Genomic DNA, 23465 nt, shown 5'->3' on the forward strand with positions numbered 1-23465 from the left:
ACCCTCCCCACCTCGACCTGGACACTTTCTTAAGCCACTTGTATGCGCTTACAAGTACACACAGCCGGCGGACGCGGCTTGGGAGGGTAAGAGCCGTCGAGGACGGCAGCTGGGGTCGTTACCTCAGCGCTGAGGTGGGTGAGAGGGTGATGGGAATGGCCTCCGCCGGGTGGGTCCTGTGGGGCGGTGCTGAGCCGGCGTTTGCGCTGCGCCGCCTCTCAGGGCCTGCCCGGCTCAAGCCCCTCCTAACCGTCTGGGCTGGCTCACACCCCACTCTCCCGTTCCTTTCTCAGCGCCATGAGGCTCCCTTTTTGCTCCGTGGTGCTCTATGGGCTCCTGGGGGTCTTCCGCTATGGTGATGCCTCAGGTAAGCGCGGCGTGGGGGGGGGCGGGCCGTGGCGGCCATTAAGCGGCCGAAGGGCTGGCGGAGCGCGGGTTCGAGCGGGGAGAGTGAGTTTTTGCGGCGAGTGGAGGTCTAGCGGGGTGGAGGAGAAAGGGGTTGTTGTGAAGAAGGGTCTGTAGAGTCTTCTGAGGGGTGTTGCAGGCGGTAGTGGGTCGACCTGCAGCTGTCTGGAGGGTTGAGGGAGAGAAGATCAAAGCGACGACGCAGCTGTCTGGAGAGCTGGAGAGAGTTCGTTATATTCATTCTTATCGTCATCTTTGCGGGTACGGGGACATTACCCCTCTTTTTTTCCTACCTTAATCGGTACGAGCACCATTACTTTAGCTCTTACATGGATATACAGGGACCTGGGCCGTTGCAGAGATACGGTACAGGCTGATGAGTCCGGTGTAGCGCTGTGTTTCTGTTAAAGAAACAAGGTGGCATTCTTTACTCATGAATGTATATGAGAAAGGGAATATGGTTAATAGTGGGATTTTTATATATTTTTTAAACCACATGTTGGGTCCTAGCACCCAGTGAATTGTGGGCTGGAAACCACTGCCAGTATAAAACTAAGGAAATAAGCATTTTCTCCTTCCTCCTGCCCCTAGAATTTGGATCTCGATTCTTAAAATTACTTTTTGTCCATGCCGATGTAATTTGACTTTATTTGACATGGGCTTTTCTGGCAATTCCCATGTACCTGCATGTGACTAAAATAGGTGTCCAGAGGTAAGTGTACTATAAAGAGTTTAGCTTGTGAAGATTTAGGAGTTGCTTACTTTTTTCTAGTTAAATTCTTATCTGTTCAAATGAAGGAAAAAAATAATTGGTTTCCTTTCAGTGATAACTTAGAGATAAGCAAGCAGTCCTTTATGTTAGGGCTGATGTAAGCCTCCTCGTCTTACAGTTTTCTTTATTTTTAAACTTGCCTTTAATGAAGCTTAATTGACCAAAAGGAAAAAATCTACTCTTGGGATACTTTGCAAAGCTGCAGAACAGTGTTTGGAACCAGTCTCGAGTGTGGAAGACTTCTCTTTCTCCCCCACCCAGAGTCTCATGCCCAAGATCTTATAGGAGAACCGGGTCCCTGCTTCCTGTAGGACTTAGGCTCTTAGGCTTGGCTGCTGATGGTGGCAAGCAAGTCTGAGAATGGAGGCTCGGTGTTCTTGGGTCTTAATGTTTATGCTAAAAGATGGTGACAAGCAGTTTGTCTCCTGGACTTGATTGAAAATGGGTCATGTCTTTATTTGTAGTTTGTTACAGTATGTTAAAAGGCAGAATGAATATGGGATGGAGCTAACTGCTCTACCTTGAAGGAGCCTATTGCTGTATTTCCTTGTAGATTCGAGGGTGGAGGGTGAAAGTATTTTCCTCCTGAAAGGCTACTAAGCTGTGTAATTTGTGTAGGAACAGCTATTATTAGGCCCTTTAAGTGAGGACACTTGCTTAATGGTTCACTTATTTGAACTTGTCTTGTGGTTATCCAGTGGTTTGCAGGGATGGGCACTGCTGTGTCCTAATACTAGATCCTCCTTCATTTTAAATGTGCAGATAAGTAAAATCTGTGCATGATGGCCTATATTACCTCTCTGGGGTTTTGATGGGCTGCTTCAGACTTAGTATTTGTGCAAAAGTGTTGTGTATCATGTTTGTTACCTTCCAGGGAGCTCCACATTTATGCAATAGGAATGCACTTGGCCTTGTTTGCTACATCTAAACCAGATTGCTCAGTGTTGGAAAAACTAAAGCAAATTTACAGGGTAATTGGGATTGAGCTCCCTTTTGCAAAGGGAGCTTATCTGGATGAACTTAATTAGTGCTAGCTGTTTAGTCTATCCAAAGACAAAATTTTAAAATAAGAGGTTCATGCAAAGCTGTTTAGCTGCCTGTATGTATTGGTCAGCTGGGCACTTGCATCTTGATGCTCTACTGCCCAGATGTGCAAATTACTTCTTAATCAGCAGTACCAGCAATATGACTGAGGCCAGGTCTTGTGTGCTCTGGCTGATAGTCGAAGTGGATTAGTAAAACTGTAAGCAGGTGAGACTGGTGCTTCTTCCCTTTCTTCTGAGACTGTAGACCTCATGGCTTCTAGCGTGATGAAGAGTCTTCTGGTGTGGGAGCGGTGCAGTTGATAACAAGACAAATTCTGTGGCCCTATCTACTTCATGCATCAAACTGTCCTAATAACATGAGTCTCAGTTCACATGCAATTAAAATTTAGAAGCTTACGTAAATCTTGTTTCTTTTAGGGTCGGTAAAGTCTTTATTTGGGGTTCTACTACTGTGAAAAGACACAGAGACCTTGTAGCAGGACTCTGCCATGTGCCCATATATATGTGGCCTTGCAGGTCTGATACAGTATGGCTGCTGGCTTTATTCTGTTAAGTAACTATACTCATGTTTTCCCTATTCAAACTAGTTTTGAGTCTGAGCTTGCATTTCATCTCCATTAAATGTCTTCATGTGACTACTTGTTTGCATACTCCCTATGCTGGAAGGTTCTTGCCTCTTAAATCTTACATAACCTTATTCTGCATACCCATTGACAATTGGTTGTCACAGAGTAGAAATGTGTTTCCCCTGACTATGGAGAACTTCTTTATCTGAGGCAAGCATAATGATTGAGCATGACTCTGTAGGTAAATACTCTTCCTATATGAGCAGCAGTGGTATTTCTTCAGTTGTGTTTCTTAATGGAAATTGGACTGCTAGGTGTCATCATGGACCTTGTGTGGTTAACTGTTTATTGGTGATGGGGAGTGGCACTTGACTATTGGAGTTGGAAATATGACTTCAAGCATCAAATGAACTGAGCTTGGCATTGAATCAGCAGAATGGAAATGGTTAAAGCTGGGTATTGCTTGTTGGGGAAGGTGCATGTCACAGCAAAGGGATGATAAATGTTGTCTCTGAAGTCAACTACCTTGTTACTTGGAGTTATGAATAAGGGGGTTTGATCTCAAAGGAACTCTGAGAGTTTTCATTCCTTTGCTCTCTTTACTGGTTTTGCCCTTCATGTGGGAGAAAAGATATGAGGAGTGGCAGAGTGGGCTGCCCACCTCTTTTCATCAGTTCTTTTATATGCTGGATTATCTGTGTTCCTGTTCTTGTATTGCTACTAGTATATGAAGTAATACATGCTCAGCACTCCATCTTTGCTCTGCTCTTGCTTAGTTTCAGCAGTGTTGACTTCCTTTAAGTGTGTTTTCAGTTGATGATCCCTGTAATGGTGAGGATTCCTGTCTTGTATCTAACCCAAAACTACTCTGATGTGCAGTGACCATCATGCTTCTCCCTGCAAGGCAAGGAAGAGGTGATAGCCTGGCATCTGATGAGGTGTTTTCCAGCCCTTAACTCCTTGAAGCAAGTGAAACAATAAAAGAAGTTGGGATGCTTGGATTTTCTTTCTGGCTCCATTGCAGACTTACTAGGTCAATTACTTCACTTCTGTGGTGGTGTTATCTTTGCTGCATGTGCTGCTGAACCTGCAGTCCTATTTGATGTGCTACCTTCAGTTTGATCAAGCTTGCCCAAAGAAGCAGCTTGCATGCTGTGGTTGGCACCATGTGTTCATGGGGGTCTTAGAATCTGTCTTCCAGAGCATCTTTGATAACACTGAACTCTGTATGGCTCAGGTAGTCTAATGCCTGTCTGAGAACTTGCACTGGAGGTAGGCCTGACGAATCATTAGTTGTTCTCCAAGCTCTTTGTCTGTACTAGTGGTGCTCCAGGGCAGATGTTCAAATGACAGAAAAAGAGAACGCTGGAAAGGTTTATGGCCATGTAGCAGTTGCTTTTATAGCAAATTTCTTAGAATCTACTCTGCAGTTCTTGTGAACTCTCCTTTTAGTCGTCTTTCAAGTTTGGTTAGAAGTGTAGTTCAAGGAGCCTGTGAGCAACAAGCTGAAAAGACCTGTCAGATGGATGTGGGCATTCTTGTTCTTCACTATGAGCCTGTTCTGTTCTGTCCAGACTTTAGTTTAAAATGTATATCACATGCACTGTTTTAGAAGCAGTTATGCAAACAGTAAAGCAGTGTAGAACACTATACTTTAATTTACCAGAGGGCCTCTGACATTTAGAGTCTCATGATCGTGTTGCAGTAGTAGCTGCATGTCTTGCTGATGAATCTGTTCTCGTGTTCAAGGCCTCTGGGTATAAGTACAGAGTGGAAGTGAGAAATAAGACAGACCAGTGCAGTTTTTCCCCTGCTGCCCTTGATGTAGAGCATAGAGAGGATGTATATGGTTTCAGCTTTTCTGTTTTTGTTTTTTTTTTTTTTTCCTTAAAAACGTCTACATGTGAATATCTGTGGTTCAGGAAACTGTGCTCAAGTTCTTAAAGATCAAAGAAAAATATTTTATTGCATTTTAAGCTTTCAATTAAAATTTCTAAGTGCATAGATGTATAGTCTGTCTTTTGAATTCTTTTCTTTAGTATTCATACTGCTCGTTGCACTTCTAGTAGACTTAAGATCTAAGGACAGCAGAGGTCTTGTGAAGGGGAGGATAACCTGAAGGGGTACTCTATTTCTGAAGAATGCATAAAGCTTTTTTGTAGCTCTAATTTTACATTAATTACTGTTTGAAAACTTTGAGTAGAAACTTTTTCTACCTTAACACAAACTGCAGATGATGGAACTGAAAAACAGAATATTTTTAACTCCTAGATGGCATATGATCCCCATATTTCAGCTGGGGTTTTATTGGTGATGCTGTCCTAGTGTTGATTGAATTTTTGGGGTGGCATGTAGAGGCTGAAGTTGGCAAGATGAGAAGTGTTAGTTTTTTCCTCCACTGTGAGGTGAGTGGGGGAGGCATGAGGATAGGAGCTCATTTCTAGCTACGTATCAACAGGCAAAGAAGCTGGCCAAAGATGCCAGTTCTTGGCAGACAAGAGGTGGGGGAGGAAGGGGGAGGACAGACAACTGGAAAGGAGTTAGAGTACTGGCTATTGATTCAGATGATATAACTATATCCTTTTCTTTTCCTGGATGATCTGAATCATCAGCAACAGTGTATAAGGAGGGTGCTGTTGATTACTCTCTGCTTCTGCTGGAGTACTCAACCCTATCAACTCTTTACACTGGAAGAGGCAACTTTATTGAGGAAGTGCTGTGTATGTGTTTAGGCTTGATAAGTTTTAGGTTTGCTGGGCTACAGTGTATGCAAACAGAGGAATTTTGGCAAAAAAACCTGAAAGGCATTGTGCGTGCTTTATAAACATCTAGTCTCCTGCTAACCACCACCAAGAGAATCTTGTGGATTCTATACAGCTGCTTCTCTTTCTTCCTCTGATATCCCTTGTCCCTCAAGAGCCCAGCATGTAGAGAAAATTGGCATTCTAGCATGACTTGAATGACAAGCCAAAGCTGATTCTCAGAGAGGCTTATGTCCTAGGTCACATGGTTCTCTTTAAATGAAAATGGTGGTGGATCATGGGGTTATGCTCATCATAAGAAGAAATTGTCTTGGTTGTGTCTTGCAAAAATTAATCAGATTAATTACTGGGTTACTGGAAGCTGTCAGACTTCCCTTAGTAATTGCTTCTCTCTGGACAAAAAAGTGTCTTTTTTTTTGTTGTTTTTTTTTTTTTTGTTCTACAGGTCTTCTTGAGCTGTCCTTGGGAAAATTCAGAAATGTGCTACTTAACCAGAGCAATCCAGTGGAAGCTGTAATCAGGAACATTGCAAGCAATGTGACTGTTGTCATTTTTCAAGTACATGCCCAGCAAAGCAATGTGGTGATATCCTTTGATAAGGTATGGTAAAAGTGTCACTTCTGTTCTTAAGTGCTACTTTTCTTTTACCAAAGGAGTTGGCCTTGGTATATGTAGGAATATAGAACTGAAGCTGTATAAATAATACTAATATAAAATAATACTATCTTAATACCTGCATGACTCTTGGAGAGTATTATTTTGGCTTCAGAAATCCTTTCTTGTATATCATAGCTGCTATTTTGGATGACAAATGCTAAAGGAATTTCAGAGCTGGCTTGAAAATCTTTCAAGGCTTTTTGTTCTTGGTGGAAATGGTGCTTTTGACATATGACTGCTGACTACTATCCGTTAGCTTGTAAAATGAAAAACAAGGTACATAATATTCTGTGAGAACTATTTGTTAGATACCTCATACACTAAACATGATTGCTTTGGGATGTTTATTAGTCTGTTGTTTGTGGCTTGGATCTAGCCACTACAGATAGGATGTCTTGTTACTCCAGCTTTTTGTCCTGAATCTGATTCTCCTTTGGTGGCACATGGAAAAATTAGTCTATAGTGCTCCAATGAAGGCTGTTACTTCTAGCCAACAATAGACGCATTCTTACTGCTATACACTAGCCTCAGTTTGTCCCATCATTACTGGGATGCAATCATCTAACATAGTGGGATTTTTTTATAGTGCTGTGAGGCTCTAGCTTTTGTTTGAGCAGAATGTAGACTAAGCTGAAGGTGGTAGACAGAGACCTGACAACTGCCATCCAGTTTCCTGCTCTCTATCAGGTTTATCCAAATGAGAATATATTGAGTGCCAAGAAGTATCCTGGGAAGCTCAGGAGATAGATAACCTGTAATACAAGTCACCCAGCTCAGTCATCTTTGTACTGATGAAATAACCAGGATTACAGGGTTAAGGCATTACTGTTACACCTCTTCAGTCTTTGATTACCACTGGCAGAATCTTCTGCTGCCAATACAGAGCTTCCTTGCAGTTGACCTTACCAAGCCAAGGGCAACGATGCATAAATATGGCTATACTGCTCTTAGGACTGCCCTGCCTCTAGAAATACGAAGCTAAGCCAGACCATAAAGTCTGCCAGGTCCAAAGTGCTTCCTTACAGTGTTGCCTCAGATGAGTGTGGCCTTCTTGGTCAAAAGCACATTTTCCATGCTGAAAAACAGATTTGACTGCAGGTCAGTTATTTGTTCAGCTGTGTGAGTGTGATACTGCCCCATCTTTTTTCAAGACCCCTGGTTCTAGAAGGGTTGGTGATGGTGGGGATTGGGTCAGTAGCTGAACTGGCCTTGTCTGGCATGGCTAGTAATAAGCCAGCTGTCATACAGTCATCTTCATTCTGGTGGAGAGAGTGAAGGGCTTCTGCACTTCCCAGAATGTACCTCGCTTTTTGTGGGGGATATTCCAGTCCCTTTACACTTCTAGTGTTCAGTCCATTGCTGTGCAGCAGTAGACTTCAACTAGCTAGTTTCTCCACAACTTGCCTGTGATTATCAACCCTTTAGTAGTACCAATTTATCACTTGGGTTTTTGAGCCTGAGCTAGGCAGTGTGTGGTGTCAGAGGCCACTCCCTTTTTTCCATCTTCCTTTTATCAGCTAGCTGAAGACTGAGTGCCTCATCTGTGGTCACTGGCACTGAAATACATGCCCTGTGGGTTTGTGGCAGGAATGTGACTCCTGTACAATAGGTCAGGTTGTGGTAGAAATCTTTTCAAGAAGAACTGCTTGGTTATAGCATTTGTTTCTGTCCAGAATCCATCTGTGAACAGCTCAGGAACTGGAGTTGACAAAGGACTGGTTTCCATCCTTCGGCCTCAGCAGACCGTATGTACATGGTACCTTCGGTCTCTGGATGCTAGCCAGGTGCTCAGCACAGCTATCTCTATTCCCTATATGGAGAAAGGTATGTTCTTATTACTCTGTAAGGGATACCACCTCTGCTTATTGCAAGCTAACTGTGAAATGAACACCTCAAATGAACACCTTTACATGATGCAAATGTGTGATGGAGATGCCAGAAATTCTTTTGAAATGGTCTGAAAAAGTTTAGTATCACTCACTACAGAATTGACTTGTGTATAAGGAAGTACTGTATGGTCTTGTCATGACTTCAGCCTTAGAATAGAAAACTGTTGTGTATGCATCAGGACCTAGCTTAGACTGCAGTGACGCCACTTGTGCTGTTGGCAGGACTAGAAGTTGATAATTTTATGTGCTCGGCAAGCAGGTTATGCCAGCAAGTACCTCCATTGCTGAGGTCTTTGATTTATTTTTCTTTTTCTTTAAATTTTTTAATTTTTATTTTTTCATGCATCTAAGGGGGAAGTAACAACTACTACAGTTATCTTTTCTGTGTTTTAGATCCTATTCCTGGAGGCTGCAATCTAGAGTTTGACTTGGAAGTGGATCCAAATATTTACCTAGACTATACATTGGTTGATACACACATCAAGTTTGCCCCTGCAAACTTGGGATATAACAGGTGTGTGAAAAACTGAGTGCACTGAGCAAGACCTTATTTGGCCAAGATCATAAAACAAGATTCTGCTGAAAAGGCTGACTATCCAGCTGCTGGCAAGAATCTTGTTTGCTGCAACAAACTGAGAGGTAAATGAGGAGGAGGAGAGATAATACATGAAAGAGATAGTTGAGAGCTGCATCTTGTGGAAATGACTATTCAACTTCAGATATGCAAGCAGTCAGCAAATACTGGATCTTCCCATTCCTCATTATGACTTAATCTGTTTAAGAAGCAATTGCGTATTCTAGCCAGTTTCATTCCTTTACTGGTACTGAGGTCTGATAATGACCTAGAGTTTTGTCTAACATTTTGACTTCAAGTTATAAAGCATTTTTTCCTGAATGGTGCCTGGTGTCTCAGGTGATAGGCAGGGAATGGGAAAGCTGTGTTCAGAGCTGTTTGTATATTTAATATGCATGGAAAACCAAACAGTGATGTTGTGATCTTTGATTGTTGTCACCTCTTGGGACTCTTGTGCTGGTTCCTTATGACAACTTTAGGAAGCCTCTGTACATGTAAAGGCAGGTACCAGCGTAGACAGTACCTCTATCAGAGTGCTTCTGCATAACACTGCTGTAGTCTGTGCTTGCAAGCATTTACAGTCTGACTTTGAATTAGCTGCTAGTGTGAACTTCTAAAGAGTAGAAGACATGCTGCCATCTCAGCCAGGTAACTTCTGAAGACTAATCTTAAGATCTGGGGGCTTGTGATTGGCATGTAGCTGATCTCTTTAATTGCAGAGGAGCAAACCCACCATCCTGTGATTCAGGGACTGGTCAGAACTCCAGATGGCGGCTGCACTATGATGTCTACCAGTATTTCTTACCAGAGAATGATCTTTCTGAGATGGTACTCATGAGCCACATACGGAAGATGTCCGAGGTGCGAAGTATCAAAGCCAATGGCATTAAAGTAAGTCTGAAGCACTGGTGTCTGAAGCATGTGGCAGTGACACTACTTCATGTTTTCTTCTCCCCTGTGCTTCTGTTCCTTAAGTGGTGACATAAACAAGCTGCTGATGCTTCAGGCTTCTTACTTGTATCTGGGACTTCTGGCTAGGAAGTATACAGCAAGTCTTGCATGCAAAATGGCAACCACTCTTTCGACATAGAGGTGGATAGTTAGCAGAGCCCCAAGTGTGGCAGAATTGAGACATCTTGCAATGGACTCTATTAGGTAGACATCATTTGACTAGTCTGAGATGTTTCTATGTCTTACACCCTTTTCTCAATGAAACCAGCTTTTATGGGAGTGTCTTCTTGCTTGCTGTATACTGCTTTAGTCACAGTGCTCTTTCAGTGATGTTAAAAGCCAGCTTGCCTATAGCTGTACTGCTACTGAGTGCCTGTAAATCCAGGAGTAGAGCCAATTCTGACAAAGACGGGTAATCTCCTGTGGTGCCTGATAGACGCTGGTGTCTGGCATCCTCAGATGTTGAGGGTTGAGCAGGCAATGCTATGAAGAGAACAGGGGTGGAGAATAGAGTGAAACTGGAATACAGATGAGTGCCATTTGGAGTGGCATAAAGAGATCTGATACGTGAGAGCAAACACTTACTACATGTTTACCTGCTCTCCAGCAAAGAGATTGGAAGGGATGGAGCAGGGACTCAGTGGTGATGACCTGCCTGGTTTTGCTAGTGAGTAGAACAGCAGCCTGGCGAGCTTCTGAGGCCAGACCTGGTGTCCTGGGTTCAGCAGTAGCAGTCATTTTTCTCCTTCTTGGTAGCTGGTGTAGTGCAGTGTTTTGACTTTCAGCTCGGGAACAGAGCTGATAGCGATGTTTTGGTTTGGCCAAGGACTTTGTGAGCCTCATGCTCTGCCAGGGGGGAGGGGAAGCCAGGAGGAAGCAGAGACAGGACACCTGACCCAAACTGACCAAAGAGGTATTCCATACCACAGCACGTCATGCCCAGGATGTAACTGGGAGTTAGCCGGAAGGGCTGGGAGACTGCAGGGTTGGAGGAGGTATCGGTCGGAGCTTGGTCGGGCTTGGGGGCGAGTTATCGGTCAGTGGGTGGTGAGGTGTTGTATTCTCTTCCCTTGTTATTTCCTTTAGCATTATTATCATTGGTGGTAGCAGTAGTGATTTGTGTTATACCTTGGTTACTAAACTGTTCTTATCTCAACCCGTGGGAGTTGCATTCTTTTCAGTTCTCCTCTCCGTCCCTCCGGGAGCAGGGGGAGGGCAAGAAAGGGGGGGAAGTGAGCGAACGAATACCTGACTGGGTTTAAACCACGACACCTGAGTTAGTAGACTGGCAGGGAACCCAAGCTGTGTCCTCAAATAGGGAGGAGCAAAACATATGAGTGGGAGAGTCTTGTCCCCCATAAGAAACTGTAGTAATGCTGGAAGAAATGCAGTCAGTCCTGTGAGCCTTTAATGCTTCAATTTAATTGAGGGGGTTCAGAATAGGAGAACTCTTGCCTGGAGTTCTTGGAGAGATAGTCTTCCTTGAGCTGCTGAGTATTGCCTCAGCTGTATGAACACATCAACATGCTATCGGTAACAGTGACAAGCAGTTCATTGCAATTAAAAATATGCTTTACTGTTCCAGATGCTTACACTAACAACTGATGACAAGACCAATATCTACTTTTCCTCACTTCCTGGACAAGGTGTGATCTACAACGTCATAGTATGGGATCCTCTTTGGAATACTTCTGCTGCATACATACCTGTGCATACATATGCCTGCAGCTTTGCTGACCTAGTGGATAGCTGCTCTTCTCTTAGTAAGTTGGGATTTGTATATCCTTGCCAACTCGTCTCAGGCTTATTGTGCTCCAAAATGCTGAATGGTCCTTTTTGAGATTATTTTTTTAAATGTGTGAAGAAGCATTTTGTTTTACACTGGATATATTTTGTTACTTTATGATGGAGTTTACTTGTTGATTGAGGAGAAATTCTAGGATGATGAAATAAGAGTAAGAAGAGCATTAGCAATTGAAGGTTTAACTTAATGGAGGTTTAATATTGTGGCTTGACAATATATAACTTTCAGTTCTTTAGCGCTAGTCTAGCTTTTTCCATCTGAACCGGATACATAATGTTAAATGATTTGTAGGACTACAGATTCTGTATGTAAAACTAGGCTAATAAAATATGAACTAGATTAGGATCCAGTCTGATATTTATTTTCTGTTTAACTGTGCTAGTGCTATCAGGAATCAGTAACCTACAAATATTTTGAAAGGAGGTGGTCACCTAAAATAAACATAAAAATAATATCAGCAATAGTGGAATGACCCCAAAGTCATGCTACTTTGTACAAGGTTATATAATGATAGAATCTGAGCAGAAAAAGAGTAAAGCTGCCATTCCCATTATGACTACAGTAGGGCTAAATATATGGGTAGAATATGGTGCATAAAGAAAGATGTGCTTTCATGTTTACTTCCTTATACACTGTAATACGCAACTGTCTTATGACGACATGAGATTATCTAGGCTAAACCTCTCTTATGTAATTTGGAGAACTAGGAAAATATGGTTTATTTTTTCAAATAGTTTAAGTAATATTAAGAATTTCACCTAGGAGACAGGTGAGTTGTGCTAGGGTGATGATGGTCCTTTCTCTTGCATGAAAAATATATTAAGTGGGGATCATGTTGAAGGCTGCAGTGATAAAGACTAGAGCTGCTGCCTGGGTCACTACTCCTGTGGCACTGATTTTTTAAGGTGATTGGATGTACCTTTATTTTATTTTTTTTTAAGCTGAGCAGATAATTTTCAGGTAAAGCTGTATCTGTATCTTAATCAGCAAGTTAGAGCTACTTAACTAATTGTTACAGATATGTCAATCTTCTGAATAAGGGTAAAGTAGTTTAGAACTACTTCAATATTCTGTTGGAGATCCAGTCAAGATAACTGGTAGTTCAGCCATTACAGATCTGCTCACATGGTGTGTCTGAAGGACTTGCAGATACAAAGCTGTCAGTTACAGCAAACTGACCATACCTTAGTCTCACTGTGGGGACTACCAGGTAGGATGCTCTAGTAACCCTTTCTTTCTCCTTTTAGGTAAACTCTCTACCAAAGTATTCTTTACTACTTTTGCTGTTCTTGGTCTTTTCACTTGCTTTTTTGGACACAGGTTCTGGAAAACAGGTACTGAATACTTGTTTTTTCCTCTTTTCAGAAGTCTGATTGGAATTTCATAACTGATTTTTGCTGTAACTTAGAATGGTGGTGTTATTACTAAGATTCCATTGATAGTTATTACATGTCAATTAGGTCCACTGCTTGGCTTTTACAGGATCAGGTCTTTTAAGCACAGATGAGCAAGAAGTTCCTGTTACGCAGGGAACAGAAATGTGGAATTAAGGTGAATGCTGGGCAACATAGATATAAATACATAATTTTTGACTGAAGAGCTTGAGGACACTGCTTTCCAGATCAAAGTGTTGTCTGGCTGTCAGTGTCTGGGAAGCACAAAAGGAACTGATATGTTCCTTCCCTGTTGTAACTTCCAAGATATTTGAAGATGTACTGAAGTGGGTTTGGTATGAAGTATTATGACAGTATCCTAAGTCTTTTTCCTTCTTCTCTAGACTTATTCTTCATGGGCTTCATATTCACAGCCTTCTTCTTCTTTGTATTCATCACACGAGTAACTGGCCTTGATTATGATGGTGAGTAGATGTTTTAGGATACCCGATACCCTTCCAGAAGTAGTATTATGAATCTCTTAAGTAAAATCTCAGTTGTGCTTGTTGTTGGCTAGCCTTAGGAAGGATAGCAGAGTGGTGTCTGAGTACTTGAACTGAGCTGTGATTACCACAATAGCTGAATGTGCAACAGAGTAACTTTTGCTTCCAACAGCAGAATTAATTAATATAGCTGCAACTGTAAAAGACAAATTTCAGTATCTAGCCAAGGAAGATCCAGGTTTTTAGAAATCCTGGAAATTTGCAACACACTTCCTTTCTACTTTTTTTTTTATAATGGGTGGGCCTCAGTTTCTGATCAAATACAGATTTCATCTGTAAAACAAGTAGAAGGGTTGTACCCGGTTTTATAGATCAGCAACAATTAGTTCTTTTTGTCTGTGTCCTGCCTCATAGTTACCTTTTTGATACATGTGCCTTAGCAGTTGCAACCTTAACTGCCCTGAGAATTGAAGGTACTAATAATGCAGATAGTAGCAAGCCTTTTATTCCAGCCCTTTACTGCTCTTCCAGTGGTCCATTCTCAATTGCAGACTGGAGTCTAAGTGGAATATGCATGAGGCAAATACTGATACTCTTGGCTGTATTCAGAAAGTTTTCATTAGGTAACAATAAAAAATGTAAGTAAAGCTGCTGGATACAGTATTGCAATAACGAGTTTTCAGAGTTTTGGAATTTCCCCTTTTGTTTTTCAGTGCGTCTTATTTTGACAGCAGTAGCTGGAATTGTTGGAGGGCTCCTCTTGGTCGTGAGCTGGTGGAGATTTGGCTCGATCATACTCTGCATGTTTATTATTGGACTTGTGCTGGGATTTCTCTTTTCATCAACAGTCTTCTTTACCCCACTAGGTATGCACTGAAATACTCTGCTGCAAAGTGCTGGCTATGGAGTGATGTATTCCTGCTGTATTACAGGGACATTGCAAGCCTCTAAAATGAGTGCTGCTCTGGTTTATCTTAGTATGATGTTTAACTTTCCCTTTCCAGTGATGGAAGGAATAGTGACATACCTGAAGCCTTTGTTCAGGTGTGCTGTAATTAAAACTACTTACAGAATCTGCACTAGTGGGGAAAGGAATCTGCTTATTCTGTGGAGAACTTGCTGAGGCCCTTTCTACATAAGCTGTATGCCATCGCAGCAGTCAGTGCCACCAGCTCTGTTCCAAGCATGCACTTGCTGTCTATTTCCTATCCAGAGCAAGTCACATCAGAAAATCTGCAGTCTTAACTTAGAGGCTTCAGATGTAAAGGCAGTATGGATTTAGGAACTCTTGCTGTTACCTTTCACCATAATACAGTGCAAGGCTCTGGGACCATTGCACTCTAGGAGTCAAATCTGTATTTGCAGCTGGATTGACAATGTTAAGGTCTTCAGAATGACTTTGAGAGGACAATAGCCTAATAGCTTAAAAGCAAGTGAGGCTGCTGAGCTGAAATCCCTCGGGGGGCACCACAGCATCAGCCACACTTTGTCCATTTTAAACATCAGTAGTCTTCTACTTAAGATCCCTCAGCGGGACTATTTTTCTTTAGTCATTTGTGTTTGACTTAAGCCTCAATTCTGTGATAATCCATGCAGTCCCTGGTTGGTCTTCATTAAAGCAAAACAGTGGGGTCAGCTGGGGGTCAGTTTAGAAAAGGTTAGGCCTTAGAAAGCAGAGAGAGCAAAGTAGTGTTTGAGTGACTTCATTACTCTTCCTAAATCAAAAAGAATTTGTTGCACTGTGTTGTTGTCATGGCTGCACTTGCACCATACTAGAGTAAAATATACATAGATGCAACTTTTCATATCCTAAACCTATATGGCTTTAATTAACAAAATGGCTTCTTATTGGGCAGAAATACTCTGGCACTTTTTATTCTTACCAGATGAGTAACATACACCTCATAAAAAAAAAAAAAATCTTTGTTTCATGGACATGGTCTGCTGTCCAAACTGAGGGTACAGGGCCTATACTCAACTAGAGTAGTCTTTTTCTGTTCTTGTTTTGAGTAACTGTTACAGTGCACCTTAAACAACTTCTTCACTTGAGCTCAAAAGGTGAGCTGTTCAACACTACTCTGGATATTTTTGATTGTACAAAATTTGGGCTGTTGGGGGAGGGGAGAGCTCACCCCAACCACTTGCACAAAAGGAAGTTTTTTGCTAACTAGTAAATTACATGTGGAATGTGATGTCTTTGCAGGAGACTACAGGGTCTTCCGTGACAATGTGGTATTCTGGGTGACCTTTTCTTCTGTAGCCTTGCTGATTCCAGTGCTTTTTGTTGGCTGTCCAAGAATTGTAAGTAATCTGCACTGTCACCTTAAAGGGAGGGAGGCTGTCAGACTTATTAATGCAAAATGTAGTCCTGCAAGATATGGATAGAAAACTTAATACAGCTTCATGAAGTCAGCACAGGACCAGCTCTGGGGAGTTTCTTTTCAGCCCTACTTGTGCTAAGTGGTCCGTAATCAAAGGAATTACTCTCTGCAGTGTTGCATATAACATCTGCTAATGCTAGCATTTAGTCGACTTCTGCTGTCTTAAAAGGATGTCTGTTGAACAGGTGTGTGCAGCCAGCTTCCAGTAGAAGAACTGGTACCAGTTACTGCCTTAATGAGGTGGGGGACTAAAGAGTGTTTATCAGTCTCCTGAAGCTGTGTTTTTTCTTCCCCTCTAGCTGAACATACTGGCCTCTGGAATAGTAGGCTCTTATGCAGTGATCTTAGCTATTGCTTGTTACGTCTACACAAGCCTCGCTTACATCACCTTAGACCTGCTCAGAAAGGTCCTCAATGATTACTTCAGCAGAGCTTACACCAATGTGCCTTTTCAAACAAATGGTGAGTACAGCTCTGAAAACTTTTTTTAAAGAAAAAGCACTGCCTCTGTGGTTCTATTGTAAACGATAATTGAGGATAGGAAGGAATAAGAGAAGAACAAAATAAGTACAGTATAAGGTTTAACTCCCTAATGATAAAATCTAGTCCTGCAAAAGAAATACTCGAATACACTCCAAGGCCACAACCTTCCAGCAGGTGTTATGTGACAGAGGCCCTTGCGAAAGGTGCTTCTTGGGCTTGGACCTTGCTGGTGAGTTTGTGGGATGGGCAGACAAAAGGCCTAATGTGGTGACTGAACAGGCACATCTTGCTCCATGTGTGATCCCCTTTGCATGGAGTTAACTCTAAGCATGTGAGGCTGCAGAGACAATACTTCATTCTGTCACTAAATTTGTTCAGTGTTTGTGATTGGGAAAGGAAGGAGTTTTCTGCTTTGATACAGGAATCTGTTTTGTTTCTCTTTTTCAGACTTCATTATCCTCTCAGTGTGGACAATGCTGGCCCTCAGCGGAATAACTGTGCAGCTTCGCCGAGAGAGAAGTGAAGTGCCCTTCCCACCACACCCCTATCTTGCCTGGAAGCGGGAAAGGGAACGCAGAAGCACGAATGTCTTAGACCCTAGCCATCATATCCCTCCCCTGAGAGAGAGGATCCATAACAAGCTGCTGCATATCAAAGAGTTTTTTCAGAAAGAGCAGCCAGCTGGGGAGAGAACTCCTTTGCTTCTGTAACCTGCCAAATAACTAGTGGGAGTAGAGGAAGAATCTAGAAATGGCAACATGAGTGATCATCAGCAAACCAGGCAGTGATGCAGGATTACCACTGCCAGTTTGCCCTGCTTAATTTAATGATGATCGTATTTGCCCAACCTGGAAGAAAAGTTATCTATCGGTACACTACATGCTGTTTTGTGACTCTTTCCTCAATGGCCCACTCAGCCTGCTATAACGTGTATGTCTAGCTGCAGAATCTTGTACTAATGGTCAAGTACAGGTATTTATCCTGTGGTGATCTAGTTTGATGTTTAGGTATGGGAAATACAAAACAACTCTTAGAAAGCAACCGGTAGAGTTCTGGTTCTTATCTTACAGTGTGGAAAACCACTGCTGAAATACTTCCTAACTGGCTCCTTAAAGTGGACAGTCTCTCAAATTGCGAGGCATGAAAGATGAGGACTGTACACAGAAGTTCTTCTAGCAGGGACTGAAGTATCACCACCTAATATAGGTACAGAATGTGTGGCTGCAAACACAGTTGTTTCCAAGAAGTGTTACTGTACTTTGCAAGCTAAACTGAGTGACTTGAATTTAAACTGCACTGAATTAACTGTTGTAAATGTGCACACTGGGGCTCAGGAAGTGGACCTGATCTGAGACAAGAAGACTTTCTTTCAGCTGGTTCTGTAGGAAGCTGGTCATCTGTGTAGAGATGACTGTTAAGAGGACGCAAGAGGTTTGCCTCCTTGTTTGCTTTCTGAATAGCTTTTGTCTTTTTTCTGCTCTGGTATATTTTCTTTTTTTGATGGTGCTGTCATAAAAGGAAAAGCTAAATAAGCTCTTTGTAGCCAACAGCAGTTCTGGTTTGGGTTTTTTCCCCTGGAATTGATTGAAACACTATTTTTATTTTTAATCAATATATCTTTTAATTCTGCTGTTAAGGGATGAAAACCAGCATCCAGCTAGCAAAATCCTGACCAGGATCCATACTGACTGTGTTCCTTACCATTTTGGATTGCATCTGTCCGAAGTGGAATGTAGTATAAAAATGGATAAGGGTGGATGGTTGTGATATTGTGTGGTGGTTTTACTGACTTCCTTAAAACCAAACCAAACAGCCATATTCAAAATGCAGACTGGAGCATTGTGGTTTTGGCTCACATAAATGCACAAGCAGTCCTGAGGCTGTCCTTGGTTTTACCTGCCTTTGCCCACCATACCAAATCCTGGTCTTCATGGTCACTGTTTACGTGGTGATCTGTCATGCATTAAATGATGGTTGGTTGAAGTCTTGTGTCCTGTACCTTGGTATAGGTTAAGATATCTCTTCTTCCTTCTATCTTTGTACTTCTAGTGTGAGCAGCAAAGTTCATGGTCCTTTCTGTCTGAAGGTGGATGGCTGTTCTACCTGAATGAATACCCTCATGAATGAATACCCTCATGGTGGCAACTCAGGTTCTTGGCCATCACTTTAAATTCTTGGTATAAGTATGTAAGGAAACTGGAAAAAGAGCTTTATTTGGGAACTTAGGTGGAAGTTAAGGCACCCTGGCAATAGGAAGGAATTAATGGCTTTAAAATGACTCTACTTACCTGCGCTTTTCATTTAAGGAATGAAAGCTTAATGGCATAGTAAGAGGTGACTGAGCGCATCTGATGTGTAGAGAGACAAATCCCATGATTGCTTGGAGCTAGAACATCTGCCTCAAACAGTAGAGCAAGGCGGAGATCCTGCCGTTTGTGTCTTGCTTTGCTGTGCTGTTGTGGCCCGTGAGGGCTCTTTCCCTAGCCTCTGGCAGGCTGATGCTTGCTGACTGCCCTTGCTGCACTGACACGAAGCATGTCTTTGCTGTATTTGATGGCAAATAACAAACACTTATTTGGTATACAAATGCTCTTAAACATGTTTACCTTGGTCTTTTTATAACTGCTGTGATTAATATTGTGCAAGAAACAAGTTTAATTTTCTATATCTTTTATAATAAAGATGTCTTTTGAAAGAATATTGGTACTAATGGGGTCTCTTTGAATTCAAAGATGCTTTTACAACTTAGGTTCTGTCTTGGGTATTGTAGGGATAGTTTGTTTTGGAAAAACTTCTTGGTCTCAAGGGATGGGGGGGTAGGGGAGGGAGGAACCTTAGCTGACCTGTTATAAGGACTTAATGTAGTTGCAGTGACACCTAGAGGCTGGAGAGGGGTTATGTTCTGTGCGAAGCTAGTGAGGAAGTGCATCGTCCGAAGAGGCTTTTTCTTACAGCTTTGTCAGAGGAGGTTCTAGGGAACAAAGGAATGGTGGTCATCCACTTCTTGACTGGAAACTAGTCTGCAAGATCATGTAGGAAGTCTACGGCAGAAGGGAGCTTTGGACTCTCTCTAAAATCCTGACTCAGAGATTTGCTTTCTCTTAGACTGCTCAGAGACAGTATGGGAATTTTCTTCCATATTCTGTATGCCATAGTAGGTAACAGTGGTAATAATCAGAATACACAAACTGATCCACTGGGGTTTTGAAGGGATAATTTTCAAGTTGCTCTTTATGTACCCTCTGAGGCAGTTGCAAAATGAAAACTGGATCCTACCCTGCTATGCCTCTCTTTGGAGTGCCAAGTCTCTCATGGGAAGCATTTACTGCCTTGCTGTGTTAGGTGTGCTAAATTTTGCACAGTTACTTTGCAATTTTGCTAGCTTAAAATAATACTGTCTACTGCTCCTGGGTACTCTGTGTCCTTCTAGGCAGTGGTTTGAAGCTTCCTGTAAACTGAAGCTTTCTGGACTATGCTCTGGGCTATTTTCTGCTGCTGTAGAGAATTCTTCTGCCAAGATGATTCCAGCACACTTACTTCAATGAGTCTTCTGCAGTCTTTGGTGCATTGTAGTAATGTGCAATGATCACATTGTGGTATTTGTCTTAGCTCCTTGTTGAGCTTTCCTGGATCTGCATGCGTTTCGGTCCTGCTCCAAATCTGCAGGAGAAGCCCTTTTCCCCCTCCCTTTGCTCTCACACCTATGCTGATTTCTCCTAGCGGTTAAACAAGCTATGGCACAAGTGAACTCTAGGACACCGATCTTCTCAAACAAACAGATCTTCCTTTGTTCTTGTCTCTACTTCCTCACTTTAAAACCACAAACCTAACCTGACTACCGCTTCATGGAGCGCTACAAATGTCAGGCAGCTTGCCTGCCTGCTTCTCCAAGTGGTCAGAAAGTATGACTGAAAGTAGAAACAGCTCAGGCTTTCCGTTGATGTACTTTGGTGAAGAGGAAGACAAACTGATTTGGGAGCAGGTTATGGGAAATTATAGAAGGGGGCCCGTAAAATAAATGTTCCTTTGTCATCTCGGCGGTTGTGTCCTGTGCAAGTGGCTTTCCTTATGGGGAGGAACAGCGTGATGTAGAGCTCCCAGTCCAACAGTCTACTCTGCTAATGCTTGGTAAGAAGAAAAGGTATTAGTAGTTGTCATTAGATCTTCTTAACTGGTTGGTAGGAATGTTGCATGTGTCAGGTTATAAAGAACTCAAACCATTTTGGGGGCCCAACTGCTGGGTGTTATATAAAACTCTGTGATAGAGGCTTCTGAGTAAAATGTTGTGTTGGCTTAACACCATTGCCACTTGGGGCTGCAAGCCTGGCTTGGGGAAACCTGAGCAGAATGCAAACTTTGTGGGGTGCTAGTCTGAAACCCAAACTCAGTCCTGTCAAGTACAGTAACTGTCTGCCATAGTTTTGGTATTGCTGCCAGAGAGACTGCAGCACGGCCTAGCTTGCCCAGTGCCTTGATTTCAAGCTGGTCTTGTTTTCCTGTGTCTGAGGCATTTTGCCGTTGCCAAAACTGTATGAAACCGTCCCAAGCAACTGGAAAACTAAAAGGAGGATAAAGCGAGGTTCAGTTTAAAACTGCTTGAGGACCAAAATCCTGTTACTAAATGTCACAAACGTCAGTAACTCTTCAGGAGGGTGTATTTATTTCTTTAATTTCTAGAGGACTGTCTCAGCACACTTCTGCTCCTAACCCTGAAGTGTGAGGTGTATGTTCTGGCTTGTTGTGTCAAGGCGACAGGCTGGGTTAAGCCCCCAAAATCATCCTTCAGCACTGAAGATCTTGTAGCTATTGCTCACCCATGACATCTTCCTGTTTCCCTGAACTAGTGCCAGCTTACTCTTTCCCAGCCTTTGCTTTTCTTTGCAATAGTAAAAGAGATAAATGAAGCTTCAAGGATTTCTGTGTTCCCCTCTGTATCTGTCCACTGCTCCAACCTGGAACATGTGTGAAAACAGCCTTCCCACCACCTGCATTCTGTGTGTTTTCACTCACGCTTCTCACCCCTGCAAGGCTCTTCAGCTTTCATGCTGGCGTTGTCCTTGCCTTGTCCTTGTCCTCCTTTATTTGAAAACTGAAAAATCAACATGTGCATTTTTCACTAAGCCTTGGAGCTTTCAATCTCTCTTCCTTAAGAGCTGGCAGCAGCGTGATGTAGGTTTGCATGTGATCTTTGTGGTGGGACTTGTGGGGGGCTTTATTACAACCTTGATTTCTGGTTGGTTTAGCCAGTGAACAGTCAGAATGGGAAGCATGGAGCTTCCAGTATGTAAATACCCTATGGAAGACAAGCATTGTAAGCGCCAGGTCTGCGTTCTGACTCGGTGGCTGAGGTGCATGGATATATCCCTGCCTATTCATTTGAATTGTAGTTGATATTCACTTGGTTTGGTTGTCCCATCCCACATCTTTGGTGCTTTATTTTTCTCTAGAAATGAGAGCTCCAATACCTTTTCTGCTTGTTCAACCAGAAACTTGTTTATACCATACTTTGTCTGTAGGCAGACAGCTGTCTCCTGTTGGCGTGTGCAAGGCTTTAGCCTTCTATGCATGCTGGGGGAGGGCAACTTCACAACACAGCAATAAATCAGCTCATTCTGGGGGTGAGAGGGAGTGGCTGTGTACAACTTGCCGGCCTGCTTCAGAACTGGCTTTTCACAAGCCTGTCTTGTCAGGAAAAGCACTCCTTGCGTTTTTCTGCATTTCTTTAGAGCCTTCTGGTGTAACGATAGATTGTTGTCTGATGAGCTCAAAACAAGCTGGATTAACCTCTCGATACTGAATGCTCTGGGGGAAAGCCATATGCAGGAAGCAGAAAGAACCACGGCTGGAGTATATCGTAGGAGGCAGGTGCTGTTTGCCCAGCCAGTAATTTAATGAGCTGCAGATGGTGATTCACTGGAGTTGTTTACTATGTTCCTGAGTGTAGTATTGGAAGAACGAAGACACTGGTCACCCTGCACCAATTCATGTGCTGTGTTGTTCAGGCTTCCAACAACTCAACTGCTGAAAATCTATGTAATGCTTTTCACTGCTGAAATAGCTGTCCTCAAATATGTTTTTTAAGGTTTGCAATGCCATATGGAAACAATTCATTCTGCTGTTCTTTAGGAAAAGGTGAAGCTTCACCTTTGGGCAACAGACAGGAACTGCAGCTGGAGTGCTGCTTGTCTCCCTTGTGCCACTGTTCTCTAGCTTGTGTCTGAGGAGTGTTGCCAGCATGTACTTTTTTCAAGACTGGAACTGGGAAATGTTTCCTTCCACGCTGAGCAGCTGTTTAAGGTTTTCTCCTTCTAAATGTCAGATGAAGTCTTTTTCTAAACTTGGGAAGTAATGAGGTTATTGGTCTAGTGGGAAGTGTCCCTGCCCATGGCAGGGAGGTTGGAACTAGATTGTCTTTAAGGTCCCTTCTGACCTGAACCAGCCTGTGATTCCATGATGTTCTCTAATACAAAGCTGTGACCACACTGGCTCCAACAGGCACACTGCTGCATCAGAGCAAGCCTAGGGAGGGAAGGTGCTGGCAGGCAGCAGGAGCATCAGTATCTTTTCTCATACAGTCACTGAAACAGAGCATGTTTTATTTTGCAGCACACTTTAGCATGTGGAAGCTGAGCAGTTTTGTTTAGTCTGTTCTACTGTCATCGGCGTGAAAATCAACTGCATCACAAAAAGGTGAGGCTGAGTCACCTACACCTTTAGCAGGTATGTGCATGTGGTGTCAAACAGCTGTGTGCCACGTGTGGTTCTCCCTGCACACCATGGGGTTCTGGAAAGGTAAGTTTAGCAAGAGGTCTTCTGTTGACATCATAGAGAACCTACCTGACCACTTTAAACAGTCATAACAGGCGCTGGTTCCTTGGTGCTGGTTTGGGGATCAATATGCGTGGGAGAGCATGCGGATCTTTCTAGGACAGCAATGAGGTGGTTTTGTTTGCACACTGTGTTAAATGGCTTCCCTCTGAGCCACTGCTCCTGTAACAGTTGTGCAGAGGGCTGGCAGCTTCCCAGCACCTACAGCTGGGCTCTTGCGTTTTCTTCTTTTGGTCTCTCATGGCAGATGCTGCTTCCAGAGCTTAAGTGTTGCCGACAGCATGGTGTCAAAAAGGTTGGTAAAGGTGTCATGTTAAAATTGACTCCTCCACCACATAACTTCACTTCTGACTTAATCATTTCCGTAGTTCTCCCGTCTCATTCTTCCACTGTCATTGCACGCAACCTGTCATACTGTGACCAGCACAGTTGTTCTGTCAGCCAATTTAACTGCCTATCAGCATGAGACAC

At 42.7% G+C, this 23465-nt stretch overlaps 1 protein-coding gene across 1 annotated transcript; it reads left to right on the forward strand.

Moving 5' to 3' along the window:
- The first annotated feature begins 229 nt into the window (after window positions 1–229).
- Window positions 230–18261, forward strand: TM7SF3 (transmembrane 7 superfamily member 3). Its single transcript, XM_057427819.1, has 12 exons — window positions 230–367; window positions 5997–6151; window positions 7882–8032; window positions 8491–8611; window positions 9391–9562; window positions 11208–11385; window positions 12674–12760; window positions 13204–13284; window positions 14016–14168; window positions 15506–15603; window positions 15983–16145; window positions 16614–18261. Exons 1-12 carry the CDS (start codon window positions 298–300, stop codon window positions 16874–16876), a joined length of 1692 nt encoding a protein of 563 aa, XP_057283802.1. The 5' UTR covers window positions 230–297; the 3' UTR covers window positions 16877–18261.
- Window positions 18262–23465: the final 5204 nt, after the last annotated feature.

This window comes from Pezoporus wallicus, unplaced genomic scaffold (genome assembly GCF_028554395.1).
Source record: "Pezoporus wallicus isolate ANWC-B61680 ecotype Strahan unplaced genomic scaffold, APGP_CSIRO_Pwel_v1 scaffold_3294, whole genome shotgun sequence".
In the NCBI taxonomy this organism is placed as follows: domain Eukaryota; kingdom Metazoa; phylum Chordata; class Aves; order Psittaciformes; family Psittacidae; genus Pezoporus; species Pezoporus wallicus.

Bases quoted from the DNA above. Each gene is read 5' to 3' on its own strand.
- TM7SF3 (XM_057427819.1), top strand. From the start codon at position 298: ATGAGGCTCCCTTTTTGCTCCGTGGTGCTCTATGGGCTCCTGGGGGTC. The intron at 368-5,996 runs GTAAGCGCGGCG...TTTGTTCTACAG, and splicing joins CCGCTATGGTGATGCCTCAG to GTCTTCTTGAGCTGTCCTTG. The intron at 6,152-7,881 runs GTATGGTAAAAG...GTTTCTGTCCAG, and splicing joins TGGTGATATCCTTTGATAAG to AATCCATCTGTGAACAGCTC.